Source organism: Falco rusticolus, chromosome 6 (genome assembly GCF_015220075.1).
Source record: "Falco rusticolus isolate bFalRus1 chromosome 6, bFalRus1.pri, whole genome shotgun sequence".
NCBI classification, from domain to species: domain Eukaryota; kingdom Metazoa; phylum Chordata; class Aves; order Falconiformes; family Falconidae; genus Falco; species Falco rusticolus.
In genome coordinates, this window is record NC_051192.1 from 69849949 (window position 1) to 69867730 (window position 17782).

General features: G+C 33.5%; 1 protein-coding gene across 1 annotated transcript in view; it reads right to left on the reverse strand.

Annotated features, from left to right (window-relative positions):
- The window catches only part of CSMD1 (CUB and Sushi multiple domains 1), a 1210601-nt gene that overhangs the window by 70390 nt on the left and 1122429 nt on the right, over positions 1-17782 (reverse strand). The window contains exons 50-52 of the mRNA XM_037392820.1: positions 15954-16139; positions 6159-6353; positions 2250-2423 (exon numbers count right to left, since the gene is read on the reverse strand). Of these exons, the coding sequence (XP_037248717.1) occupies positions 2250-2423; positions 6159-6353; positions 15954-16139 (555 nt within the window). The remainder of the gene's footprint in view (positions 1-2249; positions 2424-6158; positions 6354-15953; positions 16140-17782) is intronic.

Sequence of the window (17782 nt, forward strand, 5' to 3'; positions counted from 1 at the left end):
TACACATTCTTTTTCATCAAGGTTAGATTATTAAGATTTTGTCTGTTAAAGCATTACTGTCTTGTAGCTTGCAACTTGTTTCAAAATGTTTTCTCTAAAAGTTTTTTTTCAGGCATTAAAGATCTCCAGAAATTCAGGATGTTGTCACTAGCACTGTTTTAAAAATCATGTTTATCTAATCAAACTTGCTATTCTTTTTTCTTAATAACTTCATAAGATTAAATTTATGACAACTGAAAACAGCTTTTTGAAGATATGATTGAGTTGGTATGTGGTCCCATCACACCTGGTTACTGTGATGCAGATGTTCTTCTTTTCTTTTAATAGAATATTCTACCAAGGGAATGTTGCTGTGTTTTCAAATGCAGCTCTGATTTTCTGTTTCGCTCAGGGGAACTGTAGCCCTTTCTTTCAGTTTTGCACTCCATGACAGCACGAACTCAAAGCCCAGAAACTGCAAATACCCTTTATGATGGTGCTATGAAGCAACTGTTTAGAAATTTAAGACAAAACAGCACAGACTACCTACTTATCACATATGTATAGGGTAATGAGCACCAGCAACCTAATATGCCAAAGATCATACGTACACCTATTTGAACACAGAAAGTTAGTGACGCTATTGACTAAAGTTAAGAATGGATTCAGGTGTCTAAGAATGCTCAGCAACCTTTTGTTATCAGTTCTTTAGGTACAAAACCTTCTTTCTTACAGATCCATATTGACACTGACTTACTGAAAATGTAGATGGGTTTATTTTGGTTCATGGAACTTACAACATGAAGAATTCTTCAAACAGCATGAAGGTTTGAAGATGTGATCCTTAGAAAAAAGTGGGGTTTTTTCAGTTTTGGTTTAAATTTATTTCTTCAGATAGGACAAAAGTATGTTGTTCTTCATCACATACTGCAAAACACACCTATCCACATTCTTTTAATAGGATGTTTTGATGATACCAAGGTCAGAGGAAGATAACTGGCATTATATTTTTAAATGCAAAATTGTCATGTTAATACACTTTTTAAGACAATGTTTCTATAGAACAGGAGAACAGGAGATTTTATAATTTAGAAATGATTCAGCATAATATATTTAAAAGCTTTAAGTCAAATGTTACTGTCAGACGTATCTAATTAGTCAAACATTGCTCTAGGCTACCTGAAAAAGAGGTGAGTTCTGAATAGAGAATAATTTCTGACAATTCGTGTTACAGCTACTACCATTTCCTTATAAAACAATGCTTTTACAGTTTCATTGCTGCAAAAAAACAGGAATATGGATCATTCTGGATAATGATATCTTAGTTACTTTATTTGTTTTGGTGTTTGGTTTTGGGTTTTGGTGTTTGGTTTTTTTAATCAATTATTTCCTCTGTAAAACAATTCATTTCTTGCAAATGATGAGTGGTCAAACTCTTTTGTTTAAAATATACTAGATAGGCATGGAACACTATGTGTTCTGCTAAAAGCATGTGGCTAGGCAGAAGAGAAGAAAACTGCTTTTTAAGTGAGGTTGAACTCTGGAGAAGAAAGAAGATTCCTCCTTTTCTGAGAACAACAGTACATTCATCTGTGAGGCAAGAGGAAAATCTGCAGACTGAAGGTAGATAAAGCAAATAAAATATTCCAAAAATAAATACATTTTCCACAGCCAAGAATAAACCCACTGCTAAGCCTCAAAGATTACTGTAAAAGAAAACAATTTTCTTATGTCTATATGAGTGTAAATCAATATGAATGGATATGAAGAATGAAAGAGTTGGGATGACAATCTAAGGTCTAAACTATATATAGATATATCGAGGTTTGGAAGGGTGTTGGTTTTGTTTTACTTTAGGCTTTCTCTTGTCTAGTTCTCTCAACTAAATGCTCAATATGCTGAAAGCTCATTTGTATTTGGAATGCACCAGGAATACTCCTGAACTGAAGCTCATCTTCCAGCTTAGTTTGATCATACACCCTGTGACTGCTCCACAAAGCAAACCAAAGCACTGTAAATGTGGGTGAGTCACTTAAAAACACTCCTGGTCTGAAAAGCATTACAATATAAAATATAATTTAATTTATAATTAAAAATTTATATGCTAGTAGAGTATTATAAAATCATATGCAATACACAATATTTCTGTACTTAAGATACTATTATTTTTCATTGATTTTAAATTTTTGTTGCTTGATAAGAGCTGAATTCCAGTACTTAATACCATGTTTGCTTAAAACAAAACAAAACAAAGAAATTTGCTTTTTTACCTAGGCATTGGGTTTCAGTACCACTCCAGAGACCGTTTGCCAAGCATTCTCTCACATGAGAACCAACTAATGTGTATCCTGTGTTGCAGGTGAATATTGCAGTAGCTCCATACACTGTTAAAGTTCCAATCTTATTTCCATTTGGTGGAGACGGAAGACCACCACAGGAGATAACTAGGAAAAAAACCCAAACAACAGAACAAACTGAAATATGAAAATACTTTTCATAATTTCTGAGACTAAAAGACAATATTCCACTTCATATTTTCTTAAAAATTGTAATAGGAATAAATATGAGTTGTATTCCACAGTAAGGGCTTAAAATTATGCTTGATTTGGTAACACATGTTCAAAATCTGAAAATTCTTCACATCTTGGCAGCAGCTTAAACACAATCTGTATTTTCAGTTATGAAAAAATGGAATTACATGAATGTTCAGGGAGGCTGTGGTTATGTTGAGTGTGTACATACTCTTGGCTACTCCTCAAATATACTTTACCCAGCCATTTTAAGTGTTATGTCTGTTTAAAGATACTATCTTAACACGTAGTACTCTGAATTGTTATGAACTGTCTTTTTTCTTATTCCCACTACTATTTATAATCACGTAACATTTATGGTTGTCTGCTTGCTTAAAATACACAACTTCTGTTGTTTCTTAAGGCTAGACTTGATCCGTTATCACAGAAACCTTCTGTAGCATCAGCTGCAACCCACAGCTATTACAGGCACCACATGACAAATTACCTTTTAAGAATGTATCAAACTGTAATTTAATTAAAACCATTCTGTCATGTCTTTTGTTTCTAGAAAAACATATCAATAATATTGTAACTTAAGATGTAAAACAATGCCTTCAAGAGCTTCAATTAAATTTTATTATATTTTAGCATAAATAATGGGTTTACTTTCAAGACATGTTAATCACAACTAAAAGTCCTATCTGCAACCTCAAGGCCACAATCTTCTATAGTTTAAAAGGTTCACTACAGAAAACAACATGGAATTGGGTAGAACTTTGATAAAATCAAGTACATACCACTGTGCTGTTATCAGTCATAATCAGAATATATGTGCTCAAAGTTTCTTACGCACATAAGGTTTCCAGAGGTGGATAAGACTCCTTTTGACTACAAACAAGTCACATTAATGTAATTTGTGGAGTAGTCTAACACTGTAACTTCTAATGCTATGCTGAATATTAATTACACTTATGCTACGTTATTATTTTCCTAAAATGCAATAGAATGAATTGTTCTAAACATATTACAGATGCTTTATTATTTTTAATTACAGTGTTTCCAGTTGAAGATAACTAAACTACACGAGTAATGAACCGCCTCATGATTTTTTAGGTAGCTGATCAGCATAATCATAGAAAAATAAAATAGATTTATTAGTTAGGCCTCTTTTAATCCAGAATCCCCTTAATTTGATGTTTTGCAATTCTTTTAGAGATATATTCACAAATAGATATTAAGAAATATGATCTAAATGCCTTATCATCAGTGTTTCAATTAGCTTTCCTGCTGCTTCAGAAATACCGAAGCTAGAATCTATATTTATATAACCTATCTTTAGCAATTGAATGACAGAAAGTAAATAGTAGACTCCTCAAAATACAGTGTATTTCTGGATCTTAATGAACTATATCCAATGGAAATACTACTGAACATCTCTTGAGGAATGAAGTTTGCCATAATTAAATTATAAACAGTCCTCTATCAGAGGGCAAAATAATGTATCTTTCTTAGAAATAAACTAATGTTTCTTCAATCAGCAACTCCCTGGGTTTCTACATCTATCTAATACTTTGGTTTTGGTTAATTGCATCCTATGTGGGTCACCACATTTTCTGTTTACATAAAAATTCGGCACTTGTAGAGGCTGGTCAAGAACTAGCTTTTCAAAGACTTCTTAGCAGCTGAGCAGTAGCTGCATATTAGGCAGTAAAATGGAAAACTAGGTTTTTTAGCATGTGTGCACAGAAGGGGGCACAATTGCTATTAACAGAATAAAAAATCATTAGTTTTAAATCTGAAAAGAAAATTGTTATAGCTGTTACTGGTTTATACGAGATATAGAAGTCACCTTATTTTTCCAACTGAATGTTTTCAGAAGGACATTTTCCCAAAACAAAAGTAGAGGAATAAATCAGAAACAACATAATTCCACAACTCATCATCATTTAGATAAGATCTGATACATTGCTTTCATGTATGTATTGCATTGATTGTTGTTACAAGTAGTTCTCTCAGACTTGTTCTGAAAACATCTTCAGTTTTTTTTCTTTTCTAGAAAATAAGTATTGTTTTGTATTAATTTTATTTAAATTATGTAACATCCATCTTGGTTCTCTTTTCTTTGTTCTTTTCCCATACTAGCATCATTCTCTAATACTGCCTCTATAATTCCATGCCTTAGGTTTGTAGCCACACACTTCCCAGTACTGTTGAGAGTTTGTGTCAATTTATACTTGAGTCACCCTTGGGAATGATTTGGGACCATCTGAGATGACTTTGGGTGTTCTGTCTAGCCTCCAGCTGCTGTTGAAGAAGACTGAGAATCAGTCTCATGTCTCTTCAGTATCTACCAGCTTAGACACTGTAATTTGTCTCATATGGCATTAGGAGCTTGTATTTAGGCAAAGTAATTTTGTTTTCTGTTTATCACAATATGTACATCATACTGAATGTTTTGCTCAACGATTTATTTGGAATATGAAAAGCTATCTGGTTTTGATGTTCGTTCTGTTATCACTATCATAGAATCATATGAAATACTTTTGGTACCATTTATCATAAGGTATTATTGACATGTCTACAGTCTTAACAGAGTCTGACAGAGCGGAATGATTCTGTTCTCTTTTCTTAAAAAATACCAGAAGGTATAATTTAGTAAACTGTTCACTTGATCCCAAGAATTCCTTCCTAAACCGCTGTCATAAAAATTCTCTTATTGATTCAGCTTGTTTCAGAGTAGTCATTCTCAAATATCTTCTAACATTAGGAAAAGGGGGGAAAATAAGTGGCGCTCTCTAAAAAGAAAATAAAGCATCTATTTTAGCATCTCTTTCAGGACGAAATACTACATTTGAATACCTCACTGAAAATTATATAGTACTCTGAAAAACTGAATGCCCAAATCTTATTTCCAGTTCTGCTTAGTATTCTAGGCCTGCCAGTTGGCCATTTTCCTTCAAATGATGGGATCTTCTGTGCTGCCCTGGCATTGAAAGAGAGCATGTATTACCATAATGAGGGAAAGGTTTCTGCTTTAAGGGTAGCAGAACTAGATGAACGTGCCAAATATCCTCTCCAACTAAAGCAAATAACACATTGGAAATGAAGAAATGAAGTTTTGGGGAGATTAATTAGGACTTTGACACTGTAAACCTTGTCAACTGTATGATCCCACTGAGAATGTCAGGGTTCCCTAAACCTTTGAACGTCCAAAGTCAGGGCTGATGTGATTTATGATACTTTCATATGAAGACATTATAGAAGCTCATATGTATGTTTCTCCAACAGTACAGTTCTCACCCAAGAGGTCAAAGCAATATCATCTTCTAATCTAACTAGTCTGGAGTCCTCTAAGTAATAACATTATCACCTAGTGTTCTCAGAATACTTAAGCACTATCTGGTTGAATGACTCCATAGTCAGACACAGATCATCATCCAGACTGATCTTCTGATGCTACTTCATTGACTCATGTATGAAATATATTGTACTTTCCACATAAAGAGTTTAAATCGATTAATTTCAACAAGTTAATGAAAATTTCATATTTGCTTACTTATAGGAAACTGATAGTGAAATATTTTTATGAGAATCTTTATACTATTTATAAAATAGAATATTTTATTAAAAAGCATAGAATATTCTGTAAGGAAGTATGTTCCTTACCCTTACAACTTGGCCTTTCATTGCCAATACTCCAGGTTCCATTAGTCCTGCACTGTATGAGTCTTTGACCCAATAAATAATATCCAGGACTGCAGCTGAGCATAACTTGAGCTCCATACTCATTCAGTGACCCAGAAATCAGTCTCCAGACAACATGTTCTGAAAGCAGAGTCTCTATGCTGGGACAAGTAAGAGCTGTGAAGAAAGGACACTTAAATATTAGCATTCTACCACTAAGTTTCTTCACAGATAAATGACTTGCCTTACTGGCAGATGTTTTGTAATGTAAAATTGAACATACCATAACTATTTTTGATATACAAGTTCTAGAAAAAATAATGAACATCATACAGTGAGTATTACAAATTGAACAGGAGTCTGTGGTACATTTTCATTTAGTAAGATGCAGTGGAACAATGACATACAGTTATCTTTCTCTAATACCATTTATTTTAATATTTCAGAGATAAAACACATTACAGACTACAGCGGATGTAAAAGGGAAACCAAATAATGCCATGTAATTTTTGCAAAGGTTCATGTGATGCTTTAGTTTTCTATCCATTACATTTACTTTGAAAAGCTCTAACAAGTTCTTAAAACAGGTTGCCATAAAAGCTGTTAACAGACGTTCAAATGGTATGCTGTGGGCATTCAGGAAAATTATTACATTCAAGAACACTGACATAAAAAAAAAAAAAAAGATAACATTTAGAGAGATTTCTAGAGTGCTTTCTGTTCTGTTGCTTTTAGTATTTCAGATTTCATAAAATAATGCAGTTGCTGCCAGTAGACAAGACCTGTAGTTTATGTTTTTCATAAGGCTTAATATAGCTACCAAGCATATATGGCATTTTAAAATACTCTTCAATTTGACTCTCTGCAATTCAAGATAAAGTACACAGAATATTTACAATATTTATGATATTGACATGCATTCTATCTTAATGTCCCTATGTCTCTAAAGATTAGCCTAGATTTATGAAAATATTTATGATTACTTTGTTTAAAAATAGCTGTATTTTGTATCATACCACGTTGTTCAGAATTTCCCTGCTATAGAAACACTCTGAATGGGCTAGTTACTGTTTACATTCCAAAGAACACTTCAGAAAAAAACTACTACCCCAGCAACACTTCAGAAAAGCCATGCTTTACAAGTAAAAACAGACAAACATGTAATAGAAGATTAGTTTCTTTTATGTTGCGAAAAGAAGGTGATAAATTTTCTAAGTGTTTGTTTTACTTCAGAATTATCACCTCTGATCTTTTGTAAACACACTTTTTTGATCACCACACTTAGTGTAAGATAAAAACATTAGGAGGACTTGTGTAAAAACCCCAAAGTGTAGTGAAGAAATAAAGGGTCTGATTCTCATGTATGTTATAATAAATTTACACCATCTCACCAGGGAAAAGACTAATAAGGCTGACCCCACAAAATTACATACTCTGTAGGCTTCACACTATCTGAGAGGTACAAAGTGATCTTGTCGCGAGTATGAAGATGTGATGAAAGAGACTAGTTCAGGCAATCAGTGAAATACAGGGAAAGTGACAGAAGCAAAATTCCTGTGAAAAATTAGATTTCCACCACTTTTCAGAATACCTTTGATAATGCTAGAATTATACATCTACCTTTTCCAATAGCTATCTTACCCATGGTAAATTCTAGCATCTAGGAAACGCAGACCTGGCACCACAGCATGTTTGTGAAGATATGTAAGAATTTATGAAGTAGAAATCATCTGAAGAACTTCCAAATGACAGATTATAAGATTACATTAAGTTGAAATATTAAAATATTTATTCTTAGATTTTTTCAATATATTTTAGGAAGGATTGCCAGTGTACAATCACTTTGAATCTTAATAGTTCTTCACTTTGGCCTTTATAACAATATTCTGACTAGTTATGAACAGTTTCCCAGGTTAAAGGCAGACTTCCTACTTCCTAATCTAATTAATTTGATACTGATACTAAACTGTGGTTTATAGCTACTCAAAGATTATAAATTATTAACCAAGAAACATTTTCTTATTTCTTGTTAAATACAATAAGCATAGTAAATCACCTCACCTAACACCTTTGACTGAAAATTGTATAGGTCTCAGAAGATAAAATATATTCTAAATAGGTACTTAACACCTCTCCAATTTAACATTTTTGTCACTTCTCCTTTCAAGCAATAGTTTTATAATTTTCTTCAAAGATTAAAGGGTTTTTTTTATTTAGTGTAATAGTAAAAATTTTAGTCTTAACCGTAGGGGTATCTTAAGACACTTAGAGATAAGAGGTTCAGCTATGTCAGAATATGTAAATAAGCCATACAGATGTTTCCTTTCCATACTGTTGTTAGTTGTTAGTTACAAAAACTCAAATCTAACAAGAATTAGTTCAATAATGTGCTCAACTTTTAGTTTTAACTCTTCATAATGACCAACTCTTTGTAATTTCATTATTCTTTTTACTTGCTTTTCTGGTAAACACAGCACTACACTATTAATAGTTTCCTAGAATCTGAATACCAGAGGACTGACTCTTCCCTTTTGTTGTCCTTCTGCCTACAAGTCTTTGCTTGTCTTTTCTTATGGCTACATAAGCAAAAGAAAGTACAGCTCAAGCTATTCCAGGAATATCTTGAATACTGTGACTCAATGTAACTATTGTTTCAAGGGGGGAAAAAAAAAAGACAGCTGCAATGTATATGATGGAAAAATATCTCAATTACAGGAGCTTGCTATTATTATTTCCAAATGTAATGGCATCTGATACTTGGTTGCCATTCTTCAGCAGGTAAACAATCACAAAGAAAAAGGAAAGGGAATTTCTGTCTTACTGCATTGTGAACTTATAATGCAATAATGAGAAATATATTGTTTTGTCCTGGTTTCAGCTGGGACAGTTTATTTTCTTCTTTAGTAGCTGGTGCAGTGCTGTATTCTGGGTTTGGTGTGAGAACAGTGTTGACAGCACACAGATAGTTTTGGTTGTTGCTGGGTGATGTTTATACTAAGTCAAGGACTTTTCACTTTCTTGTGCCCTGCCAGCAAGAGGGCTGGAGGGGCACAGAAATGGGGAGGGGACACACTTGGGACAGCTGACCCAAACAAGCCAAAGGGACATTATGCTGAGTATATAAGCTGGGGTGAGAAGAAAAATGGGGGGGGGACATTCAGATTGATGGTGTTTGTTTTACCAAGTAACCATTATATGCGATGGAGCCCTGCTTTCCTGGAGGTGGTTGAACACCTCCAGGATGATGGGAAGTGGTGAAGGAATTCCTTTTTTGCTTTGCTTGCCCACACAGCTTTTGCTTTACCTATTAAACTCCCTTGATCTCAACCCATGAGTTTTCTCATGCTTCCGACTTTCCCCCATCCCATTGTTGGGGGTAGTGAGCTTGCAGCTGCGTGGGGCTCAGTAACCACCTAGGATTAAACCATGACACATTCAAATAAACCTTTTTGACTAAATTCACTATTAGCTTAAAAAAAGGTCAGGTCACAAATGACGCTTGAGAGATCAGTGTGGTTTAAGTTCATAAGTATTAGTAAAATAAGAAGTCAGTAGGAAACCAAATAATCCCATATACCACAGAATCTAAGAACAATGACATAAGAAAAAAATAGAATCACTTGAGCAAGATGATAGTTTCAGTATGCTAGTAGAAAAAAAAACCCAAAAAAACCCCACACAGGGTTTAAGTGTTTCTTGACATTCAACATACTTAAATGGGAAAGGCTTCAAAACCTCAAAATAGATGAACAAAAGGATCACATGTTATTCAGTCTCAGTCTGTCAATCCAGTCAGCTATGTCAAGTCTGTGATCAGTCTAAAGTTCCTGGACTAATCTAAAATACCTAAACTAATTAACTGTTTTGTTACAATTCATACTGAAAGTACTAATGTTTAATAAGTACTCTATGTTACATATCAAACCTTGAAAATATACCCCCAAAATTGCTTCCTGACCTCAGGACTTATTAAAGAAAATGTTAAGAAAACTATTGGGTATGATGTTCTGAATGTTCTAGCAAAGAAACACCCCAAAATTGCACAATATCTATGATGAGTTGGTGGTGAATCTTTGCCTGTTTATACTAACAAATTGTTTTTTGCATTTATATAAAACTGATGCTTTATTTTAGAACTATTTATGATTCATAGTTCTATAACTAGACTTACTGAAAACTATAAAAAAGGCTTCTAAAATTTCTAATTATTTTCCAGTTAATTTCTAAATAAAAATCAATGTCTGAACCATCACTGTTACAGCTCAGAACACCATAGCTTCCAAAAATATCTACAGTGAAATCTGCAATATGCAGATTATGGAACAGGAATATTAGCTATTCTTTAAAATGTTTCATATTAGAGACATTAGCATAAACCAATGAAGGATGTGAATTAAATCCTTGAATTAATATTTTAAAGGAGTAATGGAAAAGAGAAATAAAGTTATGCTGTTGTAGGGAGCATCCCAGGCAATTAAAATGTTAGAAAAATTAATTAATCACAAACTCAATTTCCTAGGTTATGTATGCACTTACTTCTATGAAAAGGAAAGCAAGTAAGAACAGAGGCTAACAAGTTATCCTATTTCAGCAATCTTTTGTTAGCAAACAGATGCTTGTCCAGATCTCAGCACCAACACATACGAAGTACAACCTATATAGGCACATTTTATATGTAATTATACAGAAATATAATATAATATTGTATACATTCATACTTTTGGTTTACAAATTATGGTAGTTAGCTTTAGAGAACTGGTAGGGTACCATGGCATAATAATAATAATAAAAAAATGACACCATTATCTTGCAATAAGTGAACATATTCGGTCTTCTGATCTCATTAAGAGAAACATGGAAGTAAATCATTAAGTTTGCTTTTTTACCCTCTGGCACAATATTTTAAAGCAAGTCTCTAGATCTGGTCAAAAAGCACAGATAACGCGCAGAACTGAAAATTCTGCTTTTCATTAGCAGTTCTTATTTTAATGCTCTTTTCAGCATATTTCTTAATTCTTAATTCCACTACTAACACAGTAAGGCACCACTCATTCCTTCTAGTTCTTTCAGTTCTTAAGAATAGTCTAAGCCAACTGTTTTTCTATATTATTCAGAGGAAAAAGAAACAACACCACATTCAAGCTATGACAGACTTTTAACGGCATCAACTAAGAAGTTCAACTGCTGTGGTGGGAGAACCTAAGATTTAGATGAGTATTTTTATTTCATGAAGAAAGTCAGGGTCAAGTGTCCAGAAAATCTCAAACCCTAAGAAAATATATTCAGTGACTCCCCAAAAGATAACTATTCTTATCTGTCATGTTTAGCACATGAAATGTAAAGAGATCATTCAAGACACAAGGATGTTCAGGAAAAACTGTATACTACTTCTGTTCCCATTTCTATCAATTTTGGCTTTTGTGCCCAAACAAAAAACACATGTACAAGATGAAAAAAAACCCAAAAAACCCTTTTAGAACACTGAAAAATCTAGATTTCTAAATCAGAGGAACTTCACAGGAGAAGGAGAAAGATACACAGGAAAACAAGCACATGGTGAAAAATATTGAAAAATATAAATACAAAATGTAAAAACAAAAGTGTCTCAGATGAATGGATTGACCCTCACCAACACCTTCAGATTACTCTGTTTCTTTACAGAATAGTTATGGATATTATTCCAGGCATGAATATCTCTATTCAGTAAATAACTTAGATAGCCAAGTGTGACTCTGGATTGAATTTAAGGAGCAACACATGTAAATTTTGCATTGACAGCTAAGTCCTTTTCTGTTTCCATCTTTCATTTTCTGCATGAGAAGACCTTATGCCTCTGTACTTGGTGATATATATTCTGAAGAAAGTAACACACTAAATAAAAAGAATAATTTTCACTAATTATTCACAAACAAAATATAATAGTCATGCTATAATGATGCAATGTTATAAAATAATAGGAAGAGAATATATCATTCAAAGGAGAGGAAGGAAATTTCATTTGTGTTCTTCTCCCTTTGTAATTTATCACTGCAAGTATCAGCATCTATATTTCCATAGTAGCATACAACATTCAAATCATACTGATGAAATGGAAAAGAAAAAAAAAATCCCAAAAGATTGTTGTCTTTTTTTTTTTTTTTTTAATCTTAGAAGGACGGAAACATGACTTTTCACAAGAGTAACTTAAATATGTATAAAAATTCTAACGATAGGTAAAACTGTTTCTCAGCTAACTATAGTTACAACTTAAAACCTTAAATTTGCCTGTTCATCCTTTCCTTTCTTTTTAAGCATTATCCAGATGATATTAGTAGGCGTAAAAGGTATTACAGGCAGTTTATCTGCCTTACAGTAAGGAAAGAATCACGTAAGCATCAGTGCTTGTCTATACCTTGAGACTAAAGTTGTTTAATTTATTCAGATTTCTTGGTATATCTACATCTTTTGGATGGGGCATTTCTTGGAACTGTGTATCACAGTCACTTCTCTGACCAACAGTAATGTACTAATTCACAGGTTTCAGCAGAAATTTTTTGCATACTTTACACAGTGTTCTGATTCATATGTTGTTTGTAAAGACAGTATTGGCTTGATTTAAAGTACTGCTTGATAAAGACTTTCAAATAGCAATACAGATAGATATCTCTAGTTCCCTTCATGTGCTAGAGATAGCTATGTAGAGTAACAGAAGGAAGTTATCTATTTGTCATTCAATTAAGCTTTCTTAATAGATGTATGTTGATTGGTATTGCACGTAATCAAATACAATAGCCTAATGTCCACGATCCATCTGTGTCTTGCTGTATGACCAGCACGAATCATATTTCTCATGATTCAAAACTAATATAAATACTTTTAACAAAAAGAGTTTCAAACATCTGCCTCAGGCATTATATTATCAGAGATACTTTGCAAAACAAACTGCAATGATTTCAACCTTCATTTTAATAGACCTGGGGATAAATTGAACTCATTTATTTACCATTTACCTTTCAGTGCTATGTTTGCTTCTCATCAAGTCTGAGCTGTTTCTGTCTCTGCAGACCAAATACATTTATCCTTACAGCAGCAATGCTACAAAAACCAGGTTGTTATGCAGATTATCTAAGCTTTTCTGCACTTTGCAAGTAAGAAATCTTGGGTAAAGCATGCCTACCTCTGAACAGCAATTTATTTTTAAAATATTGACTTTAATACTTTCATGTAGATCACTAGCACTTTAATTTAGCACTTATGGTTTTAGAAGTAATGCATTTCTTTTTTCAAACTGAATAAAGTTTTAGAAAAGGAATAAATAAGATAAAAAAGTGTTATATATATTTATTTAGAGTACTATAGATATTAATCAAAACTTCTTAATGTTGAAAGTTGTGTTAAATATTAATAATTAAGCTTTGTTTTACAGGGTTACAGGGTAGTCATTGTCTGGTTCAGTTTGATCATTTCAGTAATACACGATTTATTTATTTTTTCACTGCAGATATAGTGTTATTAATTCAGTATTTTTAAACTCCAATTAGTTTAACTGACCTCTTCCCTCCAAAATACCTGTTCATATTTCTGCTGATTAATCATTCAAGTCATGTCAAAGGAGAGAATGAAGCACAGTTCAGTGCACTGGAGCCCTGCCTTCCCTCTGCACGAGGATCTGAATTTGATCATGTTTGTGTGTTCACAGCTGGGTTTTAATAATCCTCATATAATCTGTGGAACTACTGTGTTCAGTTTAGGCACTGTCCCTCAAGAAAGGTGTAGATCAACTGGAGATTGTCCAGGGGACAATAATGAGACTCACTGGTCCAAAAAGTATGAAGAATGAGAATGAATAGCAGCAAGACAATTATCTCTAAGGAAAAGGTGACTTAGTGCACTGGGTGAAGGAGTCAATGTGTGGGCAGCAGGAAGGGTGCTGCAGGGGTGAAGTCTCTGTGAAGAGGGGCTTGGACTGCTGGACACAGCACGTTCCAAAGGACCTGCCACAGGACACAGTTGAGCACATCAGCCAAGATGTGGCACCTCTGGGAAAGTGTATTTAGGAAAGGGTAAAATACCAGACAAGTAAAGGAGGAGGGAACAAAATGAGTGAGATGTGGCAGAGGGAACACCAGCGCGTCACAGGAGAAGGAGGAAGAGGAGGTGCTCCAGTCACCTGAGCTGGTATTCTGCTGCAACCCATGGAGATGACCATGTCAGAGCAGATATTAACACTGCAGCCTGTGCTGGGGCAGGTGGATATCTTCTAAAGGAACTGCAGCCAATGGAGGATCTACACTAAAGCAAGTTTATCCTGAAGGACAACAATCTGTGAAGACCCATACTGGACCAGAGGGAAAGTGCGAAGAGGAAGCAGCAGCAGAGAGGAGCTTTTTGTAAACTGACCACAACTCCCTTTCCTTATCCCCCACCACTTGGTGCTTGGAGTGGGGAGAAGAGTCAAGAGCAAAGGAGTGAAGTTGATCCTGGGAATAAGGGGAGGAAAGTGTTAGTTTGATTTTTTTCCTGAAATGTATTTGACCCTATTTTAATTGGCAATACATTAAATTAACTTTCCCCAAGTCAAGTCCTGTGACAGTAATCTCTCTGTCCTTTTCTCAACCCATGAGATTTTTCATCCTATTTTTCCCCCTGTCTGGTTGAAGAGAGAGTGAGCAAGCAGCTGGGTGAGGGTGTGGCTGCTGGCCAAGGTTAACCTACCACACTGAAAAAAACAACAGTATTCAAATACATTAAAGAGAATGAAAGAAGAATAAAATTACTTCTATTTGTCCACTGTGGGTACAGAATGAAACAGTGCATTTACACTAAGAAAACCAGATTCTGGTTATATATACTAGGGAAATAATTACAAGTGGAAAAAAAAAGTAAAATACTGAAACAGAGTAATCAGGAAGGTCTTCAAGATTGGGTTAAATGATCATCTGCCAGTAATGCTTAGATCTCTTGAAGTAACTTTCAGTAGTATTTTTAACAATTGTTTGCTGTCAACTAATTCAAATAAATGAAAACCATTTCACAATCATATATAACTTCACAATTCTTATATTTGTACCATTTTATTTTTTCTTTAAAAATAAGTTGAATTTTACTTGTTTGAAAAACTAAACTGCTTTTCAAATTCAGAATCTGGAAAGCACATACACACACTGTTGATCAGCTCAAGATTCTAAATCAGCTCTCAAAAATTTTAGGTATAGGATTATAGCAATTAATAATTTAAAGATTATGTCCTAATTGGTATTTCAAGTGACATACTCAAAGTCAGCCTCAGGTAATTATTGCTTCCATTCAGTACGAAGACAGGCAATGGTAACCCGATGCAAATGAGAGGCCAAGCCACATGGTATAGGAGTGTGTGTTACACTGGCTAGTTCTGACAGCAGGCAAAAATGAAGACTAAAAGACTTTTATTCAGCTTAATTATCTATATTAGCAGTATTTTAAGAAATATTTTTTGCTTTTATTACTTTAGAAGCTATATTAAAATAAATTACAATTGGTGGTTTTAAATTTTACTGTGAAAATGGAGAAGAGCACGTTATTCGTAATAACAAAACATACATGAAACTGAATTATCTAATAATTTTAATGCAGAGGTTTTTTTAAGACAATAAACAAAGGGCTTTTTAATAAAGAAATTTACAAGGGTCTTCTACTTTATTGAATGCTAAATGAATATGTATTCAGGGAATATGTATACATAAAACTTAAACATCAACAGCAAAGATTTTCCTGAGAAAGTTCAAGGGAAATATGCTTGAGAAATACATGCCCACTTACATTTGCAAACAGGTGGCCTCCCTTTGTTGCTCCATAATCCATCTTCTTGACACACTGCTGTTGCTTGTTGACTAGATTCTAGCTTAAAGCCTTCATTACATTCATATATCAGTCTACTGCCCAAAGTAAATTCATTACCTATAACTGAACCATTCCCAGGGGAGTCAGGAATACCACAAGATACAGCTGAAAAGAAAGGGAAAGATAAAGAATTGGTATTTTGTCATATTTTTTAAAAAATATTGTCCCCCCACTGAAATAAGAAACATAAATTAGCAATTTTGACATAACCCATTAATAAAAACTTCAATTAATTTTCCATCTTATTTACAACGTTCCAATAAATGTAACAGCACTTAAAACATTGATAAACACTTTGAAGTGCACCTAAGATAGACAAACATTTTATAAATCACTGTTTTGTTAATCCAATCACTGTAGAGACAGAAATTTCAATATAGGCTCAGGACAAGAGTTTATTTGCTAGTGAGAAAACCAAGAAAGCATCCAAAGTGATTTGGCCCAAGAAGCAATAAACTGGGAAATTCTTAAATGTTTTCTAATAGTCTGCTTTTATTCTCTCAGGGTTTCTTTCATTCCTGCATTACTACAAACAAAACTTTATATTTGTTTGTTCTGTACATATAAAACAATGGTATTTAAGAATTCAATTTAACATTTCTTGTCTGATGAGAGAAGCACCTAAATATATGACTAGACAGGGAAGAGTTCTACTGAAGGGCATTATTCAGATATTTAACACTTATTTACACACCTGATTAATTCATTTCAGAATGCTAAATATTATGTGAATTCAGGTTTATTCATGTTTCATATAATGAAGGAAATTACTTACAGAATTATTTTCACTTTTTTGTTGTTCCTTTAGAATCTCTCTCTGATAAGCAATTATTCTTTCAAGCTCACAGATTTGCTGTCAAGTTAGTGAAGTTTGAGTAGTATCTAGGTTTTCTTGCTTATTTATTTATTATTTGACCAGAGTTCAGTACAGTTCATTTAACAGTATCTCAAAATATACAATTTTAGGGCAGAGTACAATTATAAAAATATCTATTTCAGTCACTTTTAGGAGAGGTCTCCAAGGCAGGATTGCCTTCTGCCAACTGATTTCTCCCTTGACTTTAGTAATGAAAAGAAGAAAGGCAACTTTTCAGTATCCATTTTTTAAGTTTCTTTCAATGTTATGTTTGATTTTAAAATATATATTTATGCACAGAGATTAACTCTAGGTGCTTGAATAAGTCCATAATGCTGTTAAAGACTTTATACTTTCCCCATGGTGCTTCTGAAGGGAAAGTCATAGCATTAGTTCCTCTGAAAGGAAATTTTTTTACACAAAATGGTAACTTGGAGCAGAGAAACCATCACATTATTACAATGAATCTATTTAAAGAGTTCATATAAACCAATGTATGTGTGCACAGAATCACTAGCTGTTTTCAATTCAGCATCCAGTTTATTGCTCTTCAGTAAATACAGTGAACAAAACATAGCTTTGAAGCTTTCATTTCTAAATATTTACCAATGAAAAATGGAGGTTTATGAATGAAAATGTCTTTTATATACACAGTCAATTCTAGGAAGCAATTCAACATTTTAGCAGTTAAAAAGTCCTGTGGGTATTTGTTCCTTTCCCCTTGAAACTGTGAATTTCTATTATTGTAATAAAGTCAGTATATTTCAAAAGAAGAAATGACAGCTTTTGTCTGAAAACTATTAAACAGAGGTGAAAATAAGTGGGTTTTTTAATCTGATTTTTTATTATCGTTTACCCAATTCAATATAAATGATTAATTTCACAACACATC